The 20,519-nt window shown below is 31.4% G+C and overlaps 1 protein-coding gene across 1 annotated transcript; it reads right to left on the reverse strand.

Moving 5' to 3' along the window:
- Positions 1-6,256: 6,256 nt before the first annotated feature.
- Positions 6,257-19,951, reverse strand: LOC126839169 (juvenile hormone esterase-like). Its single transcript, XM_050574283.1, has 9 exons — positions 19,948-19,951; positions 12,655-12,781; positions 9,108-9,293; positions 8,722-9,016; positions 8,281-8,663; positions 7,301-7,463; positions 7,031-7,218; positions 6,693-6,961; positions 6,257-6,634 (listed from the first exon to the last, which is right to left on the reverse strand). The coding sequence occupies exons 3-9, from the start codon at positions 9,285-9,287 to the stop codon at positions 6,409-6,411; spliced, it is 1,704 nt and encodes a 567-aa protein (XP_050430240.1). The 5' UTR covers positions 9,288-9,293; positions 12,655-12,781; positions 19,948-19,951; the 3' UTR covers positions 6,257-6,408.
- Positions 19,952-20,519: the final 568 nt, after the last annotated feature.

The raw sequence follows: 20,519 nt of genomic DNA on the forward strand, positions 1-20,519 counted from the left end.
TTTCAAGGCTGGCCGGAGTGATCGGAAAATGCGGGAGTTCCCGCTTTAAAGTTCACGCGAACTTCAATTGTGGTTATTCGTTGTATACAAAACTAATTTCGTGTGAAATTCAGCGGCTTAGTTGTTATGTCCAATAATGGAAAAATTATCATTCGTAACGGCGAAAATTGTAATTGACCCTATTGCGAAACGTTATGTAATAAAGGAAGGATACCTGTTGAACAAATATTTCTATTAGTTTAGATAATATCCATATTTGTTTTATCTTGGTTAAATAACAAACTGTTGTTTTAAATAAACGATATCAACGCGTAAATATATACACGTTTAGTATCAATAGTTTTATTATTTACCTTGGATTAAAAAACAGTTTCACTAGAATTAAAATAGTCTATGAAAAGAGTATCAACAATTTATTAGTCGGAAAAGTCAGCGCAAAACTGAACACCTCATATACCTGTAAAAGTAATAATCATCGTTCGAAAATCCAGGAATGCTATAATACTCGTACATTCATATGTTTAATGTTTATGATTAAATTTCAATTATTCATAAAATGTGTTTATAAACCATGGTATTATATGAAAAAATTCATGCTTTTGATAAAACAAATTATTTTACTAATATAATAACTAAATAGTGAAGTTAGACTAAGTACACTAGGTATAGTGTCTGAAGGCTGGTCCTGCAACTTGTCTGCAAAGTCAGTGCAACTATTTAAACACCTGGACACGCGTATTTGAAAATAAATTAAATTACTACATGACCCATAAATGCACTAATTTTTGTTTGCGGTTACAACAGCGTGCAACGTTGTTCATATAATAATTATGATATTTAATGGTAGAAATAACGACTCTTTAATGTTAATTCATCGGCTTAATAAAACTCATGAAAAATGTCCAATCAATAGAAAATACTTAATTGTTAAGACACGAAAAAATGTATGACGATTACATGTTCTCGGCTGAATTGTTAATGATAAAATATTGCCGTTTGGTTAGGTTAAAGCAATCGTCAATTGTATATAGTTGGTATTTTTAATTTTATTAACAGTATGAACTACTTTGTTTAAATCATTTTTAATGTTTAATTATGACACATCTAACTACACTTATCTATCTAAAGCTAAAAACAATTTTTTTCTTTATTTTTCGATTTTATAGGCATTTAGAAAATCCGCTTGCACACACATCAGGTGATTTGGCATGGAATGACCCTATTACATAATTTTATTTTGTTAGAAAAAATACATTCAAGTGGTGCCCTATAGTTGTTAAAGAAATTGCTTTACCACATGTTATAAACGTAATTTTTGTAAGATATAATATACATTTTTTACTTATTTTTCCCAGACATCTGATAATTTAATCTATTTAAAAAATGTATATAATATTATAAAATTTAAAAAAAAATTGGACATTGAAGGACTATTATCATTACCATCTGAAATGAATGACTCACGATGTATTCGCCAGACATTCTTTATTTTTCTTAGTTTGTAATAGTCCTTACGCTTTAAAGTACATTATTCATTGGGTTTTATTTTTAGCACTTTGTCTAAATATATAGTTTATTCTTCGCGAGTGGCCAACTAAGAGTTTAGTTCAAAAATAATTTTCCACTTGTAAATTTTCATTTTTGGTGACTAATTATTGCGATTTTAAAACGCTTGAATTTAATTAAGGGTTCTGCGTTTCGAAAATAGGCAAGTAAAATAATATTTTTTATTTTTACTCCATTAAAGCGCAGGACAAACAGATAAACATACTTTACATATAGCATACTATACGGTGGTCCATGTTTTTAGTATCGTATTAATCATGAGTTATAAATAATCTTAAGAGTTATTTATAGTAACTTTTATAATACAAATATATTTAATAATAGTTACAATTTGCTACTAAAGTAAATATAAAATGTTTCACAAAGTCGTGTTTACACGTGTATTCTAAAGACGTTGAATCATGGTATTAGCCATTAGGTACATTGTAATTTTTTTTAGTATATTAATAGACATTGACTGTATACTAACACGTTGACTGTATTTTTGTTTCTTGCTATCTTCACAAATCACATATTTTTATACCAATAGGCAACAGTACTTGATGAGTTGCATAGGAGACTGGAGAAAATAAACGTAAACAAAGGCATAATGGTTTTGATATCAACATAAACATTTAACGCTTATAGTTTACAATATTATGTAAAATTAAGGTTTTTTAGTTTTGACAGCACTTATGTCTTATGTAATTATTATAACTGTAAGTGATAAAATCACTATCAAATAAACATTTTTGATAAATAATTTTTTATCAAACAGGTTCGCTTCGACGTGAAACTGTTGATGGTAGGAATATTAAACATCAATAAAAATTAAAAAACCATCAATAAATTGTAAAGACAATAATGTGCTCTAAATATAATATGTTTAGAAATAAGGTTGATCGTCTGTCTATTAAAATTATTAATAGCCGCCGTTGTTTCCCATGTATAATTAACAATATGCAAATATTTTTCAAATACCAAGAAAACAAAACTAAATTTTTTGTAATTGAAAAAACTAAAAGAAGTAGAATTTTCGGTAGGTAATTTAAAATTGAATATTCAACAACAGTTGTAATTTTAATTTTCGATATGCAAATTTATCTTCTGTATGTAACGTTACTGTATTGAAAGATATTAATACAAAAGTTTAGTTTATATTAAAATGTGTTTCGTTTTAATTATATACGGTCAATATCCCATTATGAAAATATATTTGTTATTCTTTTCATAATCTGCTATCGTTTTAATCGCTGAAAACTGATTCGGTGGATTAATAACATGTGTAAGTATAGTTTTATTTTAATATTTTCTATAACTAATAGTAGGATATAAATGACGTGCAGCTGAATCTAACGTTGGCCAATTTCGCCAAAGCGTCTACCATCAGGGTGAATTATAGTAATCAAAAGTCATACAGTTTCAGCGCTGTCGTTCAAGTCGTTAAAACTACTTAAATCCTATGGTTTTGGATAAGAGCCGAAAACCGCGTTCATTGACTGTAAGTTCGCACATCGTAAAAATAAAAACGTTTAGGGTCATGTCGATAACGCCTTGGGAAATGGCAATAATTAACCACCTATCTGTTGTCACTGCAAATAGGTGAATTCAGTAACTGAAAATAAAACAATACCTATATCTATAACTAAAGTATGAGCTGAATTACCTCTAGAACGAGTTAATAAATTAATGATTTGAAATAATTGACCAGCCAACGTCCACCAAGAAGTGTCATGGAGTCTAGTCACAGAGATTGAACAATTATTCCTCTGAGAGCCGGATCGCCAATACATTCCTACCCGTCGTTCGTTTTTTTTATTCTTATTAAATTAAAAAAATATACAAAATGTCCAGCCGGTTTCACCAACTATTGTTAAATACACTCTTAACACAATGTTAGTTAACAATTCATTTAAATTTAACATCTGGTTAAAAGAAATGAGTTTCACCATAACATTATTATTGTTAAATTGTACTTGTTAAGTTAACAAAACGTTAGTTGGGTTACCAAAGCGGTTACCCTCGATTCCAACGTTCTCATTGGTTATCAAGATATGTGATAACTGATAAGTGATTGTATTATTTAATTTGACAGTTTGTTATTATTTGACATTTTATTTTACTTTCTTTTAACGTTTCGGTTTTTATAAATTCATATAAATCCAGCTATTTCAAAAAATTTAATTTACATAAGTAACATTCAAAAATTAATTAAAAATATCTTCGACCCCTGTTCTGATGAACTTTTGTGTATGGTGTTCGTGTTCGGAAGAGTTGAACCTATGATACCATCAAAACTTCAGCTCAAACTAAGGAATAGGAAAAAAGTTACGCATTGATTTGTGCACAAGTGTCGAAATCCTATATTAAATCCCATTTAAACTTCAACCTTTATGGAGCACGGGTTAAAAAAAAAATTTTTCAACTTTTTTTTTTGGATCTTATTTTTATTGTATAAAAATAAAATAACTTACTATAAATAACTTTATGTATTTAGAATATTCAAATATGTATAAAAAAATAACAATAACGCCAGCGTTATAACAAAGCGTTAGGCATAAAAAGTTGAAGATGAATTTTTTATTTTGCAACAAAGAATAAAAAGTTATAAAAGCAACAATAATTGTATTATTGAACGCTCAAAAAGCGAATACCATGTTTCTACTTTATTGTCTACACCTTTAAACATTAATTCGATTAGGCTTTTTTTTTTTACTTGTATGACATTTATAAAAATTGAATATCGAAGAAAATTATTGCTAACATTTAATCTTATTAGTGGTTTATTTGAATTATCAATTATTTTTAAAACAGAATAATGGCCACATCCACAATGTATTAAAGAGTTCCGTAAAGGTAACGTTTCGTCCAATCTTAATTTAAAGCTAAAACTATAGTGTACATTTATCAATGATAAAAGGAAAATGTATTGTTGCTTGTACCCTTTTTTAATATATTATTACAGTTAGCATTAATGATGGTAATATTACTGCCGAAATACGCCTATACGCTGTTTTAAGAGCATTTTTTTTTTTGTGTTCAAGAGTTTTATTTACTATGTATAACCACGAGTGTTGCTTTAATTTTTTCTAGACTATTTCAGTTAATGCTAAGGCCAATAACTAAAACTAAATTTATGCAACATTGTATAGTACCTATTTTAAATATTAGGCGTAGATAAATATTATTTTTTTATTAAAAAACAAAAGCTTGCGCCTAAAATGTCCAAAGCAATTAGTCATCATTTGTTGCCAACACGTTAATCTAAGGCGTCTTATATTTGACTCAAACAAACTTATTTGTATTGTATTATTACATCAGTAAACGTAATTGCTTTAAAGAATATCAAGGATTTCTCTGAATACGCCCTTTGATTAGTAGTTGTTTTTAATACAAGTCAGTCATAGTTATTAGTTATTACAGTGTGTTTGGCGCTTTATGCCGCTATCTATTCTTTAATATTTAAACGTCTACTTTTAAACAAAAAAGTTAAAACGGGTATTTTAGCTTGTAAAATATAATATCAAGGTTGTGTAGTATTTGGAAAATAATAGTACAGGTCTAGTGATTTTGTCATTTCAAGTCCTTGAAACTATTCAGTTTGCAGTAACACTTATTACCTACCTTGCGTTTTATGATGAAACAGGTAACTAAACAAAGTTAAAAGCTATAAAAGATTACAATATATAGCAAGATTTTAGAAAAAAACCAAAATACAGTTTTCGCTTTTTTTTTTTTTTTTTGCTAAATCCAAATCAGACAAGAATTTCTCTAGCATGAATAGTTATTTTTGAAACGTTCTCCAAGGTCGAAAGACACTGTTTAGAATTATTTTCAGCGTGTTCTGTAAGTACGTGAAAACAGTTTGTAAGTGTTAAAATTACAACAAACTGTTACAAAATAGAAAAAATATTAATACCAAAAATTCTCTTGCATAACAGAAATATTAATATGTTTTTTACCTAATTGTAGTATTTTGTTCATAATTGATGTAATCCCTCAATTTTTATGAGCATTTTTACAACGTGATGCTTTTTGATTATAGTCGGGCTCACGAAAAGTGAACGTTCAAGGCCGATGGGCGGTGGGCAAATATTGTGGATTCCATAAAGTGGAAAAAATGAGTAATTTTAATATGCTTTTTGGAGTTGCTTTGTTACAAGGATAATTCAAAATAATTTGTTTTTTTTTTTTAATTGGGATTGTAATTTAAAATGTGATAAGTACTTTTATGGGTCAACTGTGTTTGTGAAAAATGAAAATTAAATATTATTTTTGCGGCCGTTGTCCTTTCATAAATATGCGATATTATTACTCATTCAAGTGGTTCCTAGTATTAGTAATATAGTAGTAAATTATGATTATTGTTGTTATTATTTTGTTATTGTATTTTTTGAGCTTTGGTAAACATTATAAAGCAAAATCGTTGCTGTGTGCGTGGACTGTGAAGGCGTCAATCTTATATTTTGTGAGCTGCTGCGATTTGATCTGGTTTTCGCGGTTAATAAATACTTTGCTGGAGTTCAATTGACGACAAAATGTGTGTTTTATAATTTTTGGTGGAACTTGAGCACAGAGTAATCGCACTTACCGGGTTTAAATCAATTACTAGTTAAATGCTTAATTATAATTAGGACCCGAGATTACTCCACAAAGCGAATGGGTAATTTTAAAATGAAGTCCACAAGAAAAAAATGTAAAAAAAACTATATCGAAATTGACTTATTTTATGCAACGAATATGTAATAAAAATAATGAGCACAAGTAAAACATTATTACAAAAGATAAAATTAACTGAACGAATACATTGCATTTAGGTCCATTTTATGTAATCATGTATTTAAAACAAAACAATTCTAACGACTATAGTTCGTTTTTCGAACTTTGAGACATACTAAACTGTTTTTGCGACATCACGTGATCCAGATGTGACAGTAGTGGCAATTCCTTCCAAAAACGATATTTCTCTACAAAAGGATTCTGCTTCGTGGTCGGTTTCGGCGAGTTGACGTGCAGCAATAACGAATGTTCTAGCGAAGTGAACTGCGGCCAAGCCGGGCCGTCATCTTCCCCGTCGACGGTGGGATTCCTAGTGGACAGATACTAGTTATTGTAGGTAATTTTGTTTCGAGCGTAAGCATAAATACCCGGATTTGGCGAATTTTGTCCAAATGTTGATCATCAACTTGGAGATCTCCGTGTCTCGGTCGTTCAACCCTTTCGGCAACACTTCGGGCATTTTGAACAAATTAATCATCTCGTCGCCGTGGGTGACGCCAAGCGATTTGTCGCACTTGCCGTACAGCCGATTGAACGAAAACTGGTTTTGGTAATCAAAAAGATACAAGTAAACGGGCGACGACAACTTCAACGACATGTCTATGACAGCCGAAACGAACGTACCATCACCGACCATCTGGATAGTGATCACATACATATATGAATGCCTTAAAATCACGTCTTATTATTATTGTCGTGAACTTACATCGACCGCATTTAAATAGGAATGATCGTCTAGGCGACCAGCCGGCATATAATGTTTGAGCACGGTTTCGCTGATTTTGTCTAAATGCTCGGGCTTTGCAAAGTGTTTGTACGCCAAAATACTCGGCATTAGCCTATTGAAATCTGTCTGCAGTTCCGGATACATAAGCGACGTGCTGTTGTACCACGCTACACAAAAACGTCAACGCTTAGCTTCAACTATATTATGCTCTGAACATACAAATTAAGTGTAAATCATTAAAGACCTTACATGATATAAAAATTCCGCCTTCTCCCGAATTAATGCCTATAATTGTCGGTACGTGTGATTCTTGTTTGAAATCGGTCAACGGATGGCGACATAGGAAAGCCTCGTCAGAATTACACGACTCGACTACCGGATTGAAAACTATGCATGGATGAATATCCCATTCCTGACAGTAAAGAAAAAAATATAATATCAATTTTCTAACCCGCGAAAGAAATTCTAGTATAAGTTTGATCATTTTCGGATATATATCCATGTTGTCATTAGTTAGCTGAGTATACCCGTACAATGGAACAACAAGGTCTATTTCTTTGAAGATACAATGAGTTCGAAACGTTTAACTAATTAATGACAACATGAATAGATCCGATGAAACATGAATTCAATCCATACAATTTTAACACATGAAAAAAATTCGAGGAATAGATAAAAAAAAAAGAAAATTTTCCCTTTCGGATAAACATTGAAGCGTGATAATGTTTTTAACTTTGGTGGATAGCCTATATATTTATAACACAAAATGTATCGATTATCAATAATTATCAAATAATCTATTCAAATTTACTCCATATGATTAATAATTTACGAGGTGCCCCTCTTTCTGTGACCTCTTCTCCCTAATTTTTTTTTTATAAATATAGAATATCCCCTTAAAGTTTACATACATAACAGAAAAAATTACAAAACCAATACTGATAAAGTTTATTACTTGATAATTTAATGATAATTTATGGGATGGCATTATATAATAAAGACCTATCATTATCCGTTTCTCTCGTGTAGTCAATAGATTTTATACAGTTTGTATCTTTCTATCTTCCTCAAAAAGAGAGCAAACTTATACCGGTAGCGTATAGGCTGCCCTATCGATTCTTTTATTATCTACTTATAACTTATCATTGGTCCGTTATCGGTAATATTTACCAGCTGTAATCATTGATGTATCCCTTAGTGTTAAATTTAATAAAAACCCAGATACTCACGAAAAACTTCTGGTAAAGATCTCCGAACGTATTAGCCGGAAGGGCTTTTAGACATTTTAATATATCTTCGGAACTGCTAAAAAGACATCCGGCCATAGTAGCTACAGCTTCGGCTCGTTTTCGCGCTAAGCCCGGTACGGACGTTGCCCACCTACAAAGTGGGACACCACTCTGTAGAATGGCCTTGTGGAAAAGACCTTTGCTCATTGGCGATAACAAGTGGTATCCAGTGCTGGCTCCACCAGCACTTTCACCAAATATTGTCACGCTAGTTGGGTCTCCTCCAAAGTCGGCGATGTTCTCCTGCACCCAACGCAGAGCCATTACTTGGTCCTTTAAGCCGAAATTGCCGGGAATCGCTTCATCTTCGGTGCTGAGAAATCCTAAAAACAACATTTGTAAATTGTAATCCCGGCGGCAGGGGGTTTATAAAATGTTTACCCAATAGCCCGAGTCGATAATTGAAAGACACGAACACTACGTCTTTGTCCATGAAATATTCCGGACCGTAAAGACTGGTTCCGCTATGACCGGCTGCAAATCCACCGCCGTGTATCCAAACCATGACTGGCAATTTCCCACTTAAATCTGGCGTAAACACATTTAAGTGCAGACAGTCTTCTTCGCCGAGCAAAAAGTGTTTGATCGATTCGATAAAATGGTTCTTTTGAATGCATATTGTGCTCTCCTTAGTAGCGTCCAAAGTAAAATTCCACGGGTCTACCGGTTCGGGAGACTAAAAAAAAAAAACCCAAAAAAATGTATTAACCTCAATACGTACTACATGTCTAGCATTAAACAATGTAATCCGAAATGCAATTAAACACCTTAAATCGAAGATCTCCAACAGGCGGTTTGGCGTAAGGTATACCAGTGTACGAATAAAACGCACGACCTTCTCTAGATGTTAAGGTCTTTCCCTTCAAATAACCTTTATGTGTGTTAACAATCGAGTCGCAAGAAGCTGCGGCCACAATTGCGAGAATGGCTAAAACTGACCACGTCATTTTCGGCTAAGTTGAAAAACAAAATAAATGTTTATTATTAACATCTTATAAACCATTTCCTACATACATTTGTCTATAATAAAACTATCGTATGATAAACTTCCATGAAATTTTAAAATATGTTAATGTGAGTAAATATTTTATTGGGTAATTTTTTTTAATGTACGCCTTCCCCCTCAAAATCGAGAAAAACACCCAAAAGTTTACATATTTTACCGTTATTCCCAGGAGAGATGGAAATTTTATTTCTCTTTTTTTTTGCGTAGTGCAAGGCTTAAGGTTTGAATGTATATCTCAAGTGGAGCTATAAGCTATAACGCATATAATTTTCTCACCAAATCTGTAGTCAAACTTTATTTTTAAATTGTTTTCGATAGTAGTAACTCAATCTATCGAATGACACTACGACTTGTCTCGATCTCGCTTTACACGAAGACGTTGTTTTGGTAACACTAAAGTCTTCACACGTCTTACCAAAATTTCCGTCAAAAGGGAAAATAAGCCGTATTCAATTTCCAAGTTGCTATGTGATTAACAACGTATGAATAAACAGTATAATGCATAATAGGTTTATTTATTTGAAATATACTCTTTGTAGTCATTTCGAATAAATTTTCTTGGGAGAATAATTGTGGACAAGAAAGTTTTAATTCTTAACACTGCTTAAGGTAGTAAATATTTCCCCTAAATACCTGCGGCTCTGGTTCTTATTGATCTTGATATATGAGAAGGCAACTTCCTAGAGCGTTAAAGTATTAGGGGCAACACAATTTTATCAGCGAAAACTTCTTAAGGTACGTAATATTATTTTTTTTAATACCCATCTTGTAAAAATTTAACTATTTAAAAAAAAAATAATAATATTATGTTTTTATTTCAGTTTATATTTTTATTCGAATATCGATTAAGAGCGGTCGGAGTGTATTTGTTAGTATTATTGTTCACTGCAAATTATCTTGCCTCCTAAAAAATACACATTATAAGATTATTATTAACACATGTAGGTTGTTTAAAAAGCCCATACGACCCCTGTATGTAATATGTTGTTTATTGTAGCGGTGACGGTATTATGAACAATTACCGACATTTCGGTGTTGATTTCAATACTGGTAGAAAAGAGTATGTATACCTTAATACCAGTTGAAAACGATTTACCGTAATACCAATTTGTGAACAAAATATTTAAAAAATTTACAATATTAATGTTATATTAGTATAACATAAATAACCAGTTTTGGGTGATTGTTACCAGTGTTTAAAATTTAGGACGCGAGGTAGAAAGCGGTAGATTAATGCGCGCAGATAAAAATAATACTACACTCCACTCTGCCACTACCAATCAAAATTTTCAGCAAATTATTCTTAATTAAAAAAGTTAATCAAATTTATACTTTATCATTTAGGTAAATATTTAATATTTTTTTTTAATAACAAAACAAAAATGTTTTTAAAATGAATCATTATGAAATTACAACTATTTTCTGAACAAATTAATGTCTAGAAAAAACTGTTAAGCAAACTTATGGATAAATATATATATATGTCTTACGTTAAATTAATCACCATGCGTTTAAAACGTTGAACACACACAAAAAACGTACATTTTTATTTTAACAGCAAAAACTAACCACTGTAATAAGTCCTTACAAGTTTTATTACTATAGTCTTTAATAAAATACAATTTTATTATTTGACCACAATAAGTTTATTGGTATCATAATTAAAAAGTCAATAAAATATGAACGAGGGATTTCTGAAGTCCGTTTAATTGCACAACAAAATATACGGTTTCCTAATATACGTTTTTAACCGATTTGTTTTTTAAATGCTTGTGCTTTACAAGGACTAGCTTTTGTAGACTAATGAATATTCATTATTTTTTGTTGTTAACATATTTTTCCAGGTTCACATTTTATAAACGACATTTTGAATTATTATGACTATTTATTCGAGAAGTTATAAAGTAGACATGGACAATAAATATTAATCCTAATTGATAATAATAATAACCGTATTTATTAGAAAAACGAAGCCTAATAAAAAACCAGTGTAACCCAACATAAAATGAGAAGCGTGTTTAGAATCTAAACTTTAGACCCTAAACTCAAAGCATGCAAAAAATGGAAAAAGTTTTCAGACCTTAAAACCGAAACTCAAAACAAAAAACACGTTAACAACTAAAACACTAAAACCGAAAACTCAAAAACCGTTTCTCTACCTGAAGTCCAAAAAAAATTTATCCATTTTAGCCCCCTACAATAACCGGATAGGGCATAAATTATACATTTATACCTACAGGCTACAGGCTACAAATACATACTGCGACCTGTACCTAAAACTGAGAATCCGCTGTGAATCATAAATTATATAAAACGTGTAACTTCCAACGGAGAATCATTGTTAGGTTAAGTTAGGTTCTACTAATAACGTTTCAAATAAAAAGCGTTCTTAACAATATATAATTTTAATATAACAAAAAAAAAATTGGAGGTGGATCCTTGGACTATTTTGCTGGTCGTTGTTTTTGTTGATAGTCCGCCACTAACATAATACAAATTAATATAATTTATATTAACTATAATATACATACATACTAAATACATACTAATCAACACGATTTGTAAAATGATTCAGGTTTTACGTTTTCAGTGTCAGTAATGTCAAATGTATCACCCGGATCGTTGGCTGTTTTCGCCGTCATTTTATACGCAATCTACTAATAACTCGACGGTTAAATATTACACGATATATATATATATTATATTAATATACATTTTTAAGCATAAATAATGAGACTAAAGACTTTATAAAGAAAGAATTTATTTATAATTTCTAGATTACAATTATGTCCAGTAAACCCGACACCCATGAAAATATAACTATATTTTCTGTTGATTGATCTTCACTGTTTGGCGAAACCTCAAAATCAAAAGTTAAAAAAAAGTTTTCGGAGTGGCTCATTTTTTTTTTAATACAATCGGCTAACAATAGCATACTGCCGTTGATTTAAAAAATATACAAAACCAAGTTTAAATATAATGACGTAAAGATTATTTGAGTTCTTAATTTTTAAATATTAGAACGTTCGAGGAATAATTATTTCAACTTTGAGATGAACTCTGATAGTTTTAATAGTTATTCAAGTATAACGACGGTCTTCTGTTTCGCGGTCGTTTCCGTGTATTTTCGATAAAAAGCGAAACCAACGATGGCCACCGCGACGCGACCTACCGCAATTTCGGTTCTATCCGAAACACCGAATGTAGGTATAATATGACATAGTATTATTATTTTTTTTTTTGTATTGTAATGAGTCTAGTCTAAAAATACAATGTCCGTGTTACAATAATAGACAACGTGGGCTTACCTGTGCCGCAAATAATGGCCGAACCGGTAACGTGTAGTTGCACCGACGATACTGACTGACGGCAAGTCGGAAGCGACAGCCGAACGGTCGTGTACAGGGGAACAACGCTAGTCGGCTATCGACACTATAGTCAACAGCCGTCTCTGTAATGAAAAAAAACGACCTTACAGTAATATACCCGCACAGCCTATATTACGAATACAAACACACGCGCGCTGCACGTACGCACGCACAATATCGTGGCTTTTTTTTCCATAGAAAATGCGGCAAAAGACGGGCATGATCGCACGGCACCGTCGATTGCCAAACCGACGTCTAATCGTTTGACCGCGATCGACTGTAACAGGCCCCCACAGGTGGTTTTTTTGGCACCCGCGGAAAGATAATACAATATTGTGTCTAAGGGAAGAGGGAAGGGGAGGCGGTCAAGGTCGAATGTACACAGCGTACATACGCTAGGAGGCACTACAGTTCAAAACGAATTGAGAAAAATCTCCACGATTTACGGCGCGACAACGCCGCAGCGTTTAACCGACAAAATCCGTTTGTTAGTACACACCAATTGAGCGAGTTACACGTCACTAACATAATAACAAACACATTCGTTATTGTTACATCCGTGTACACTTGCGAGCCGAACCGTTCGAGAACCCGTCCAAATTTGACACGGCCCTGCGTTTGGTCGTGCCAAATCTGACATGTCGGAAATGGATTCTTGCGAACGGTTCACAGGTAGGCTCGCGACCCGCAAGTGTATGCGCGGCCCGACAGTGGACCGGTGTAGTTTTTTATGTTTTTATTTCAATTATTATTACATTATACCTCGACAATTACAATTTGAATATAACAAACCTGACTAGACTGTAATGTATAAACATGTGATGAACGCGATACAATATCGATAACTCTACAGTTTAGTGTAGATGTATATTATAATATATATATATATATTGAAAAGAAAAAAACATCTTAGATATAAAATTATTTAAGGGTTTGTATCCGACGTTAGAGGTCTGTAGGACCGGTACAGTTTAAAAGTATTATATTTTATTGGCACACGTTTCGAGTTGATCGTTAAAAATAGTCGCTCGTCAATAACATTATGTTATGAACGCACACAAATATTAGAGCCATTTTTTTTCACTAGGCCTCAACAAGACATGATTGCAGATTGTGTAACACATTTTTTTCACATTAAGATTGTGGTTTTTTTTTCGCATTTTCGTAATCGTATCAATAATAACGGGTTAAACGGTAAAACGTTGGTACTAAAATGTTGTTTTTACAACTGATGGACGTACTGATAACTACATCACATAATGTGTCTGATTATCAACGTTCCGTTTAATTGCTTCAATCGTTAAAAACAAACAATCGTCGCTGTTTTCGCCAAAAATGTTGACTTGTTTTAAATCAGCATTTTAAACTCGAAAGGATCAAGTCAACAGCCATGTAAAAATAATTTTTGATTTTGGTGTGGACGGATATTGCACCATTATCCATCGCTTCTTCTCCAACGATTCGATATTTTCTTCTTTTTTTCGTTTATCTAGAAATTCGGGTAACATTTCCATTTTGATAAAAGTGTTCTTTGATATTTCTAATGAATCCTCAAAATTGTTTTCACGAATTTCTTGAATAGAACTATTGAAACCGTTAAACATTTTACTTGCTAATTAGCGTAATTGCTATATCAATTGTAATATCTTTAGTTTGCAAATACTTTTTTGTTTTATCGATATGCGTTAGTATTTTATCCCGTATAATTAGTAAGCAAAGAAATTTTAGATAAATTAAGCCTAAAATTTGTTGGCTACCATAAATAGTGACATAGTTCATATTAGAGTCCCTTATTTGTTTTAGTATAATAATTAATATCATTACTAGCGATGTTTGTATGCAAATGGCTTGTATCTTTGGTGATCAATGATTTCCCCTGATCTGGTTACAGTTACTAATAAGTTCAATCAGATCAAGAAATATTACTTTTTTTGAGTCTGAAATATTTTCTAATTATCCTCAAAGAGCAAGATTGTTTCTACTCCAAAACATAATAATATCTTCAAATGTTTAAACATGTTGCGTGATTTTTCTTTTTAATTGTTGAACATTTTCTATACCTCACCACAATCAATAGTTTTATCATAAAGTAACCTTTTTCTAGTTCTTTTCATTTAATACAGTTTTGTTTATGCAGTAAGTTATTACCATGATTAGGCAAACAAAGGTTCAAATGTTGCCAATGGCTAAAACCGGAAACAAAAGCACAATTTGTTTTTCTTTTTGACTAAGTTCCAGAAGCCATTTGCCTAACGATGCGGATAAACTTTGATTACTGAATTCTTTCAGTTTTCTTTGCTTCTCAAACCATGCACCCAAAGGTTTTTTTGAAGCCACAATTTAAACTTTAAAAAAGAATACCTAAAAAAAGTGATAGTTATAACACAGAATAAACACAAGGGAATCTTAAAGCTTATCAAAAAACGGTCAGATATATTAAGTTTTAGCCAGTGAACTCAGATATTTTCTATTTTTTTCATTTTTCTGTGATTCATGGCTAAAACAATGTCGTCGCCATTTTTTAAGTTTGTCGAGTGAACGGTTTAGCCAGAATGAACGAAAAATGAGAATTTCCCTACACCTATCAGCACCGCTCATTTCATTGTATAGTTTCTTTTCTGTTTATTCTGTGGTTATAATCAGTTATAGATAAAATATGGATAATCAAGGACGGTTTGTTTTTTAACGGTTTTATTAAAATGTCAATAAGGTGGAACTCGGATAACTCCAATTATCCGGATAACATATGTATTCATTAACAGTATAATTAAAAAATTATATATTACCTATGTAACTTAGGTGCGAGCGTGGGACACGTCAATAGCATTGACGGCCAAGAAATGGCGATACGATTACCCGCACGAGTTATAATACATAATATCACCACTTTTAAAAATAAGATGGTTGTCGATAAACGGACGACATTGACATAATATTAATTTTATTGTATAGACAGGCGATCCGATAACGACAAGCTCGATGTTCATAATATGTGCACATACAAACCGTCACTTACGGTCAAATACAAATTTAATCGTCATTTAAACTTGTCGAAAAATAAGTTAACGCGACGTACGCTTTACGCGTTGATAATAAAAATTAATGGAACAATTTGGAATTTTCCTTGTGCTATTTTCATAATTTCATCATTTAATTCATACGCAGTGTGTGCGTTAAATAAACAAATCTTACCCATTTCAAAAAGGAAAAAATGTCTTTTGGAAGGTAGAATAAAAATGCCAATTTTGAAGCACAATTTTGCGCCCCTTCATAATTTGCGCCCTTGGCATACCTTTGACACGCCACTGAGTATTTATTTTAATTTATGTTTTTATTCATAGTGTTGCTAATCACATAATAAATATTTTATTATTTGAAAGCATTTTACATTAATTCTAATAAAGTTTATAGCATATTATTGGCCCGACGGTCGTCCACTTTTGCAAACATTTTCTAGGAGACGGGAGACCGCATGACAGCCGATAGCCGCACGCCGCCTGCTCGCACCTAATCGATTCCACTGCGCGTACACCGAACAAGCCTCAATTCCCTTTTTGAAGCCAGCAACTTATTTGGAGACAAAGATATTACAGATAATGAGGACGTCTTAGAGATTGGAAGGAAGAATTTGGATCAAGGGAAAAGTAGAAAGGATGGGAACAGGAACTCTGGTAGGTTCACAACAAGAAGATGTTCTGGTTAGTCTCGGGAACCTATTCATGTCCATGGTAGCCTGGTCAAGAGAGGATCCGGTGGCTTGTATCAGCCCAGACGCCTTCTGTGATGACATCAATGAATGTTTAAATGACAGACCCTTAGCTCAACATTTTGTGAAACAATTCTTGATGCCACTTCATTGGTACGACCGAGCGACTGAGAGTTTTGACTTTTGAATGGTGCAATTTCCAGAGTGCCTTGATTCACATGGTTTTAGTTTGTATTAAATATAAAAGGATTTTTTAAAAAAATGCGATTAATTAATACCTATTTATAATACTAATAAATCATATTAATTTAGAAGCATAAGCCATATCGTATGATATTTTTTAAATCTTAACTATTTTAATGCATATTATGAATTATAGTTTTATGAACAAAGAGCATAGCCTGGTTTTTTTATAAAAAATTCCTCCAAGTGAAATTAACTATTTGAAAGTACAATGAGTCTTCCTAGTAGCTATTGTTACACTATACTTAAATACTCACCTATACCTAGCACAAAGTATGCTTTTTTTTTAATTTAATTTATTTAATAACGCTCATTCGGGCAAAGAGTGTACATCAATGATAACAAAAGAAAACAATAATTCTAAGAATATTTTTACTACAATTGTATGATAACACTTATTTACCCGTGACCCAGACACAAAAAGCGAAGTTTAGATTCGCTTCCAAAAATAAAATCGAAAGCAATACTGTTGCATTCCTTTAACATTTGGAACAATTTTCCTTGGGGCTCATTAAAGCCACACACCGAGAGCGAAAAAGTTCCTAAAAAGTAGTCGTAGAACGAGCATTATAAGCGGGAACGTGTCAACTTATTTTTTCAAGTATTTCTGGACAATTTATTTTACTGTTTATTAATTTATTGATAAATGATATACCCCTATCCCCAAACCCATTCGGATTGACGAGACCCTACTGTATCATTAAATTTTCTTCTGGAAGAAAGAGATTGCAAATCAAGTTTGAATCTTAAGTTGTCAACGAAGCGTTTAATCCAAGCTTATACGATAAGCATCTTAAAAAACAAGATTGAACGTTATTTAAACGTCGAATCACACTGATCAGGCCAATTTGGTCAGGATTCCAAATTATAGATCCATACTTAATGCCTGAGCGAACGAGTGAACAATACAGGGTTTTCAAACATATAATATTGTTTAAGTCCCAACAGTGCCGTCCAACGAATCCTAGCATGCGCATAGCTTTTGAATAGATAGAAGGATATGTGTTCGGAGAACGAAAGATCTGCATTCTGCAGACAAGATTATACCAAGATCTTTAATAGAAGAAACTACCTTAATCATATGTTCATCTATAGAGTACCTATAAATTAAAGGGTTTTTACGTCTGGTGAACGATATAGTTGGGCATTTATCGATATTAATTTTCAATCGGTTCACAGCACACCAATCAGAAAAATGTATAAGATCCACCTGAAGTCTTTCACAATCGTATACGGAGTTAACCTCACTATACATTTTCTAGTCATTGACAAAAAACGAAAATTTACAGAAACTGAATATAAGCTTTGCATAATTTACAAACAATAAAAAGAGCAACGGCGATAAATTTTCTCCTCGGGGAACACCCGAATATGCAACAAAAGATGATACGTTTCCTGAAACAATAACCTTTTGGGGAGGTGCCATTGAGTTTATGCACTGTTTATCTTTTGCCTTTGTTTGATTTTCGGTGAATGAATAAACTTAAAAATAATAATAAATAGACATTCTTTAATATTCAAAGCATGAATTTACTTAAAAACAACTATATTAATCTTTACTACATCATATTAAGCATTTTACGGTTCTAAATTCAGTGTTGAGTAATGTAATAATAATAGTATAATTATTTTATTTATTAGTGCTACATGAAAAATAAATGACGTAATCGGTCCTTCAGCGAAATCATGAAACATTTTTAGGAACCTACTATATAGGTATTTGGTGAGCAATTACCATTATTATTAACAATTATCATTCATTAAAGACACTGCTAATATAGTTGGAACTATATTTCATACATTATACACATATTATATTAAAAGTTATAAATTTTATTCCATTATTGATTTGGTTTGTAACTTTTGTTTTTTAATTGTTTTTTTTATAAAACTTTATATGCATTCAGTTAAACGATTTTGGAATATTTAATAACATTTTTATTGCCAAAAAATAATACAACTCGACCAAAAAAATGAAACAATGTGTAATTCCATTTATTGTTGTTACTTGTTAATAATCAAAACAAAATATGTTTGATGGAAATAGCTTAATGTTAATTGCTAGAGCACGTCAAACGTCATGTAACCTGAAATATACATATAATAATGTTGTACTTAATGATTATAAATTGTTTGTATTTTTTAGTTACATATTTATATATATATATATACATAACATCCATGGTTAATACTTAATATTAGATTCATTAATAACGACTAATTACATAAATAACTATGGTAATTTGTGTATTGCCTACAAATGAATTGTAAATCAACTAAAATGTACCAGCAAAATATTTTAGTGGCTCACCTATGGACTTGAGACACTATAGAAGTTACTCTGCTACTTGTCCACATCCATAGTTAATTTTATTTATTAGGTGTAATTAAATATTACATATTATGTTTAAAAAAAACTATACATAGTTAATTTCTGGTAAAGTGAGCTTGTAAAACGTTAATCTGGGTAATTCATAACTGGTTTTATATTTTGTTTACTGTGGTGAACCATAATTATTATATATATATATGTACGATCATAGGCTTTATACTACAATATTTATATTTATTCTTTCCTTATTATTTATTTGTTATAAAAACAGACCTTCAGTTATTATCATCAAACCAATTTAAGTTATCTCGCAATCCATGTGATGGGTTTACTAAATGATGTTACTAAATTTAGTTATTTTCGTACACATTAATGACTGGGTATAGGCGTTTTTTTTTTTTTTTTTGAAAATGATCAAACATTCAAAAGGCGTTTTGACCAGATGAGGCAATTATGTACAAGTAATTGTAATTACACGTGCATTTATAATTACACTCATAAATGTGTATGTGAACTACATGTATACTAGAGGCCTCTAGTTCGAAAACACCCAAAAAGTTGAGGCGGGACTGTGGGAGACCAAAATTTGGAAAATTTAACTTATTGTAATTTTAAAAACAATATACTGAGAAGAATATACTAAGCATGACGTTTTGAAAACAAATTTAAATCCGGTAATTACTAAATAAGTGAATTTAATACTGTGTACACAAAAAAAAATGTTTTTTAAAGTTATTTGTATTTTCAGCTTCGATGTGGAGCTACGATTGTATTGTTTTTACAATATTTTTAATTTTTATGTTTGTCTAAATAAAATATGTAAGATATCCTAGTATCTTACCGCTGAGCAGATTTCCTCACGTAGCAAGTCTATTGATCAGAAATCTGTATCTTTGAGGTACAAAAAGCTATTCAAATTTAAGTATAAATATTTATTTCAAATTGTATACAGTATAGTCAACATAAGTTTAAAGGACACATTTTTATAATTAGTTTAAGTTTTAAGCTTTATTTATGACATCGTTTTACATGTTTGTAATTATTGCCATACTTAACTACTATAATTACTGGTTTATTAATATATTACACTTGTGTACTTTAACTTTTAATTTATAGATATTTATTATTAGTAATAAAAAGTTTACGACATTGAACAATATAATAAAGCATGTGACAATAACATAAAGTATATACTTTTTATCATTATTATTCTGTAATTTACAATTTTACAATGTTTAAGTGTACAATTTACACTTTTTGTTTATTGCTTAAAAAATAACTCATAAAAATTGATAATATGAAAACCATCAATATATATACATAGGTGCTGTTCGTTTATTTACATTTTTATTGTCTAAAACTACATATTTTTTCTTTGAGATAAGATTATGACTATGCTTTCAGCTTGCTAATAAAAAATGCCAGTACAGCTGGGTCGGAGCTTAGCGGGGACAGGGGTCACCGGTCTACAGGAATTATATAACTGAAAGTGATAAAATGTGTTTAATTATGTATATGCCAAAT

The sequence above is a fragment of the Adelges cooleyi genome, unplaced genomic scaffold (assembly GCF_023614345.1).
Source record: "Adelges cooleyi isolate 19-005CV unplaced genomic scaffold, UGA_ACOO_1.1 ACOO_flye_CR_arks_rails_tigmint_CR_PRNA_30, whole genome shotgun sequence".
Classification (NCBI taxonomy): domain Eukaryota; kingdom Metazoa; phylum Arthropoda; class Insecta; order Hemiptera; family Adelgidae; genus Adelges; species Adelges cooleyi.

Excerpts from the sequence above, each read along its gene's own strand:
- LOC126839169 (XM_050574283.1), bottom strand. The coding sequence starts at position 9,287 with ATGACGTGGTCAGTTTTAGCCATTCTCGCAATTGTGGCCGCAGCTTCT. Across the intron at positions 6,962-7,030 it reads CCTATTTAAATGCGGTCGAT|ATGGTCGGTGATGGTACGTT; the intron begins GTAAGTTCACGA and ends ATCACTATCCAG. Across the intron at positions 6,635-6,692 it reads ACAAAATTCGCCAAATCCGG|GAATCCCACCGTCGACGGGG; the intron begins GTATTTATGCTT and ends TCTGTCCACTAG.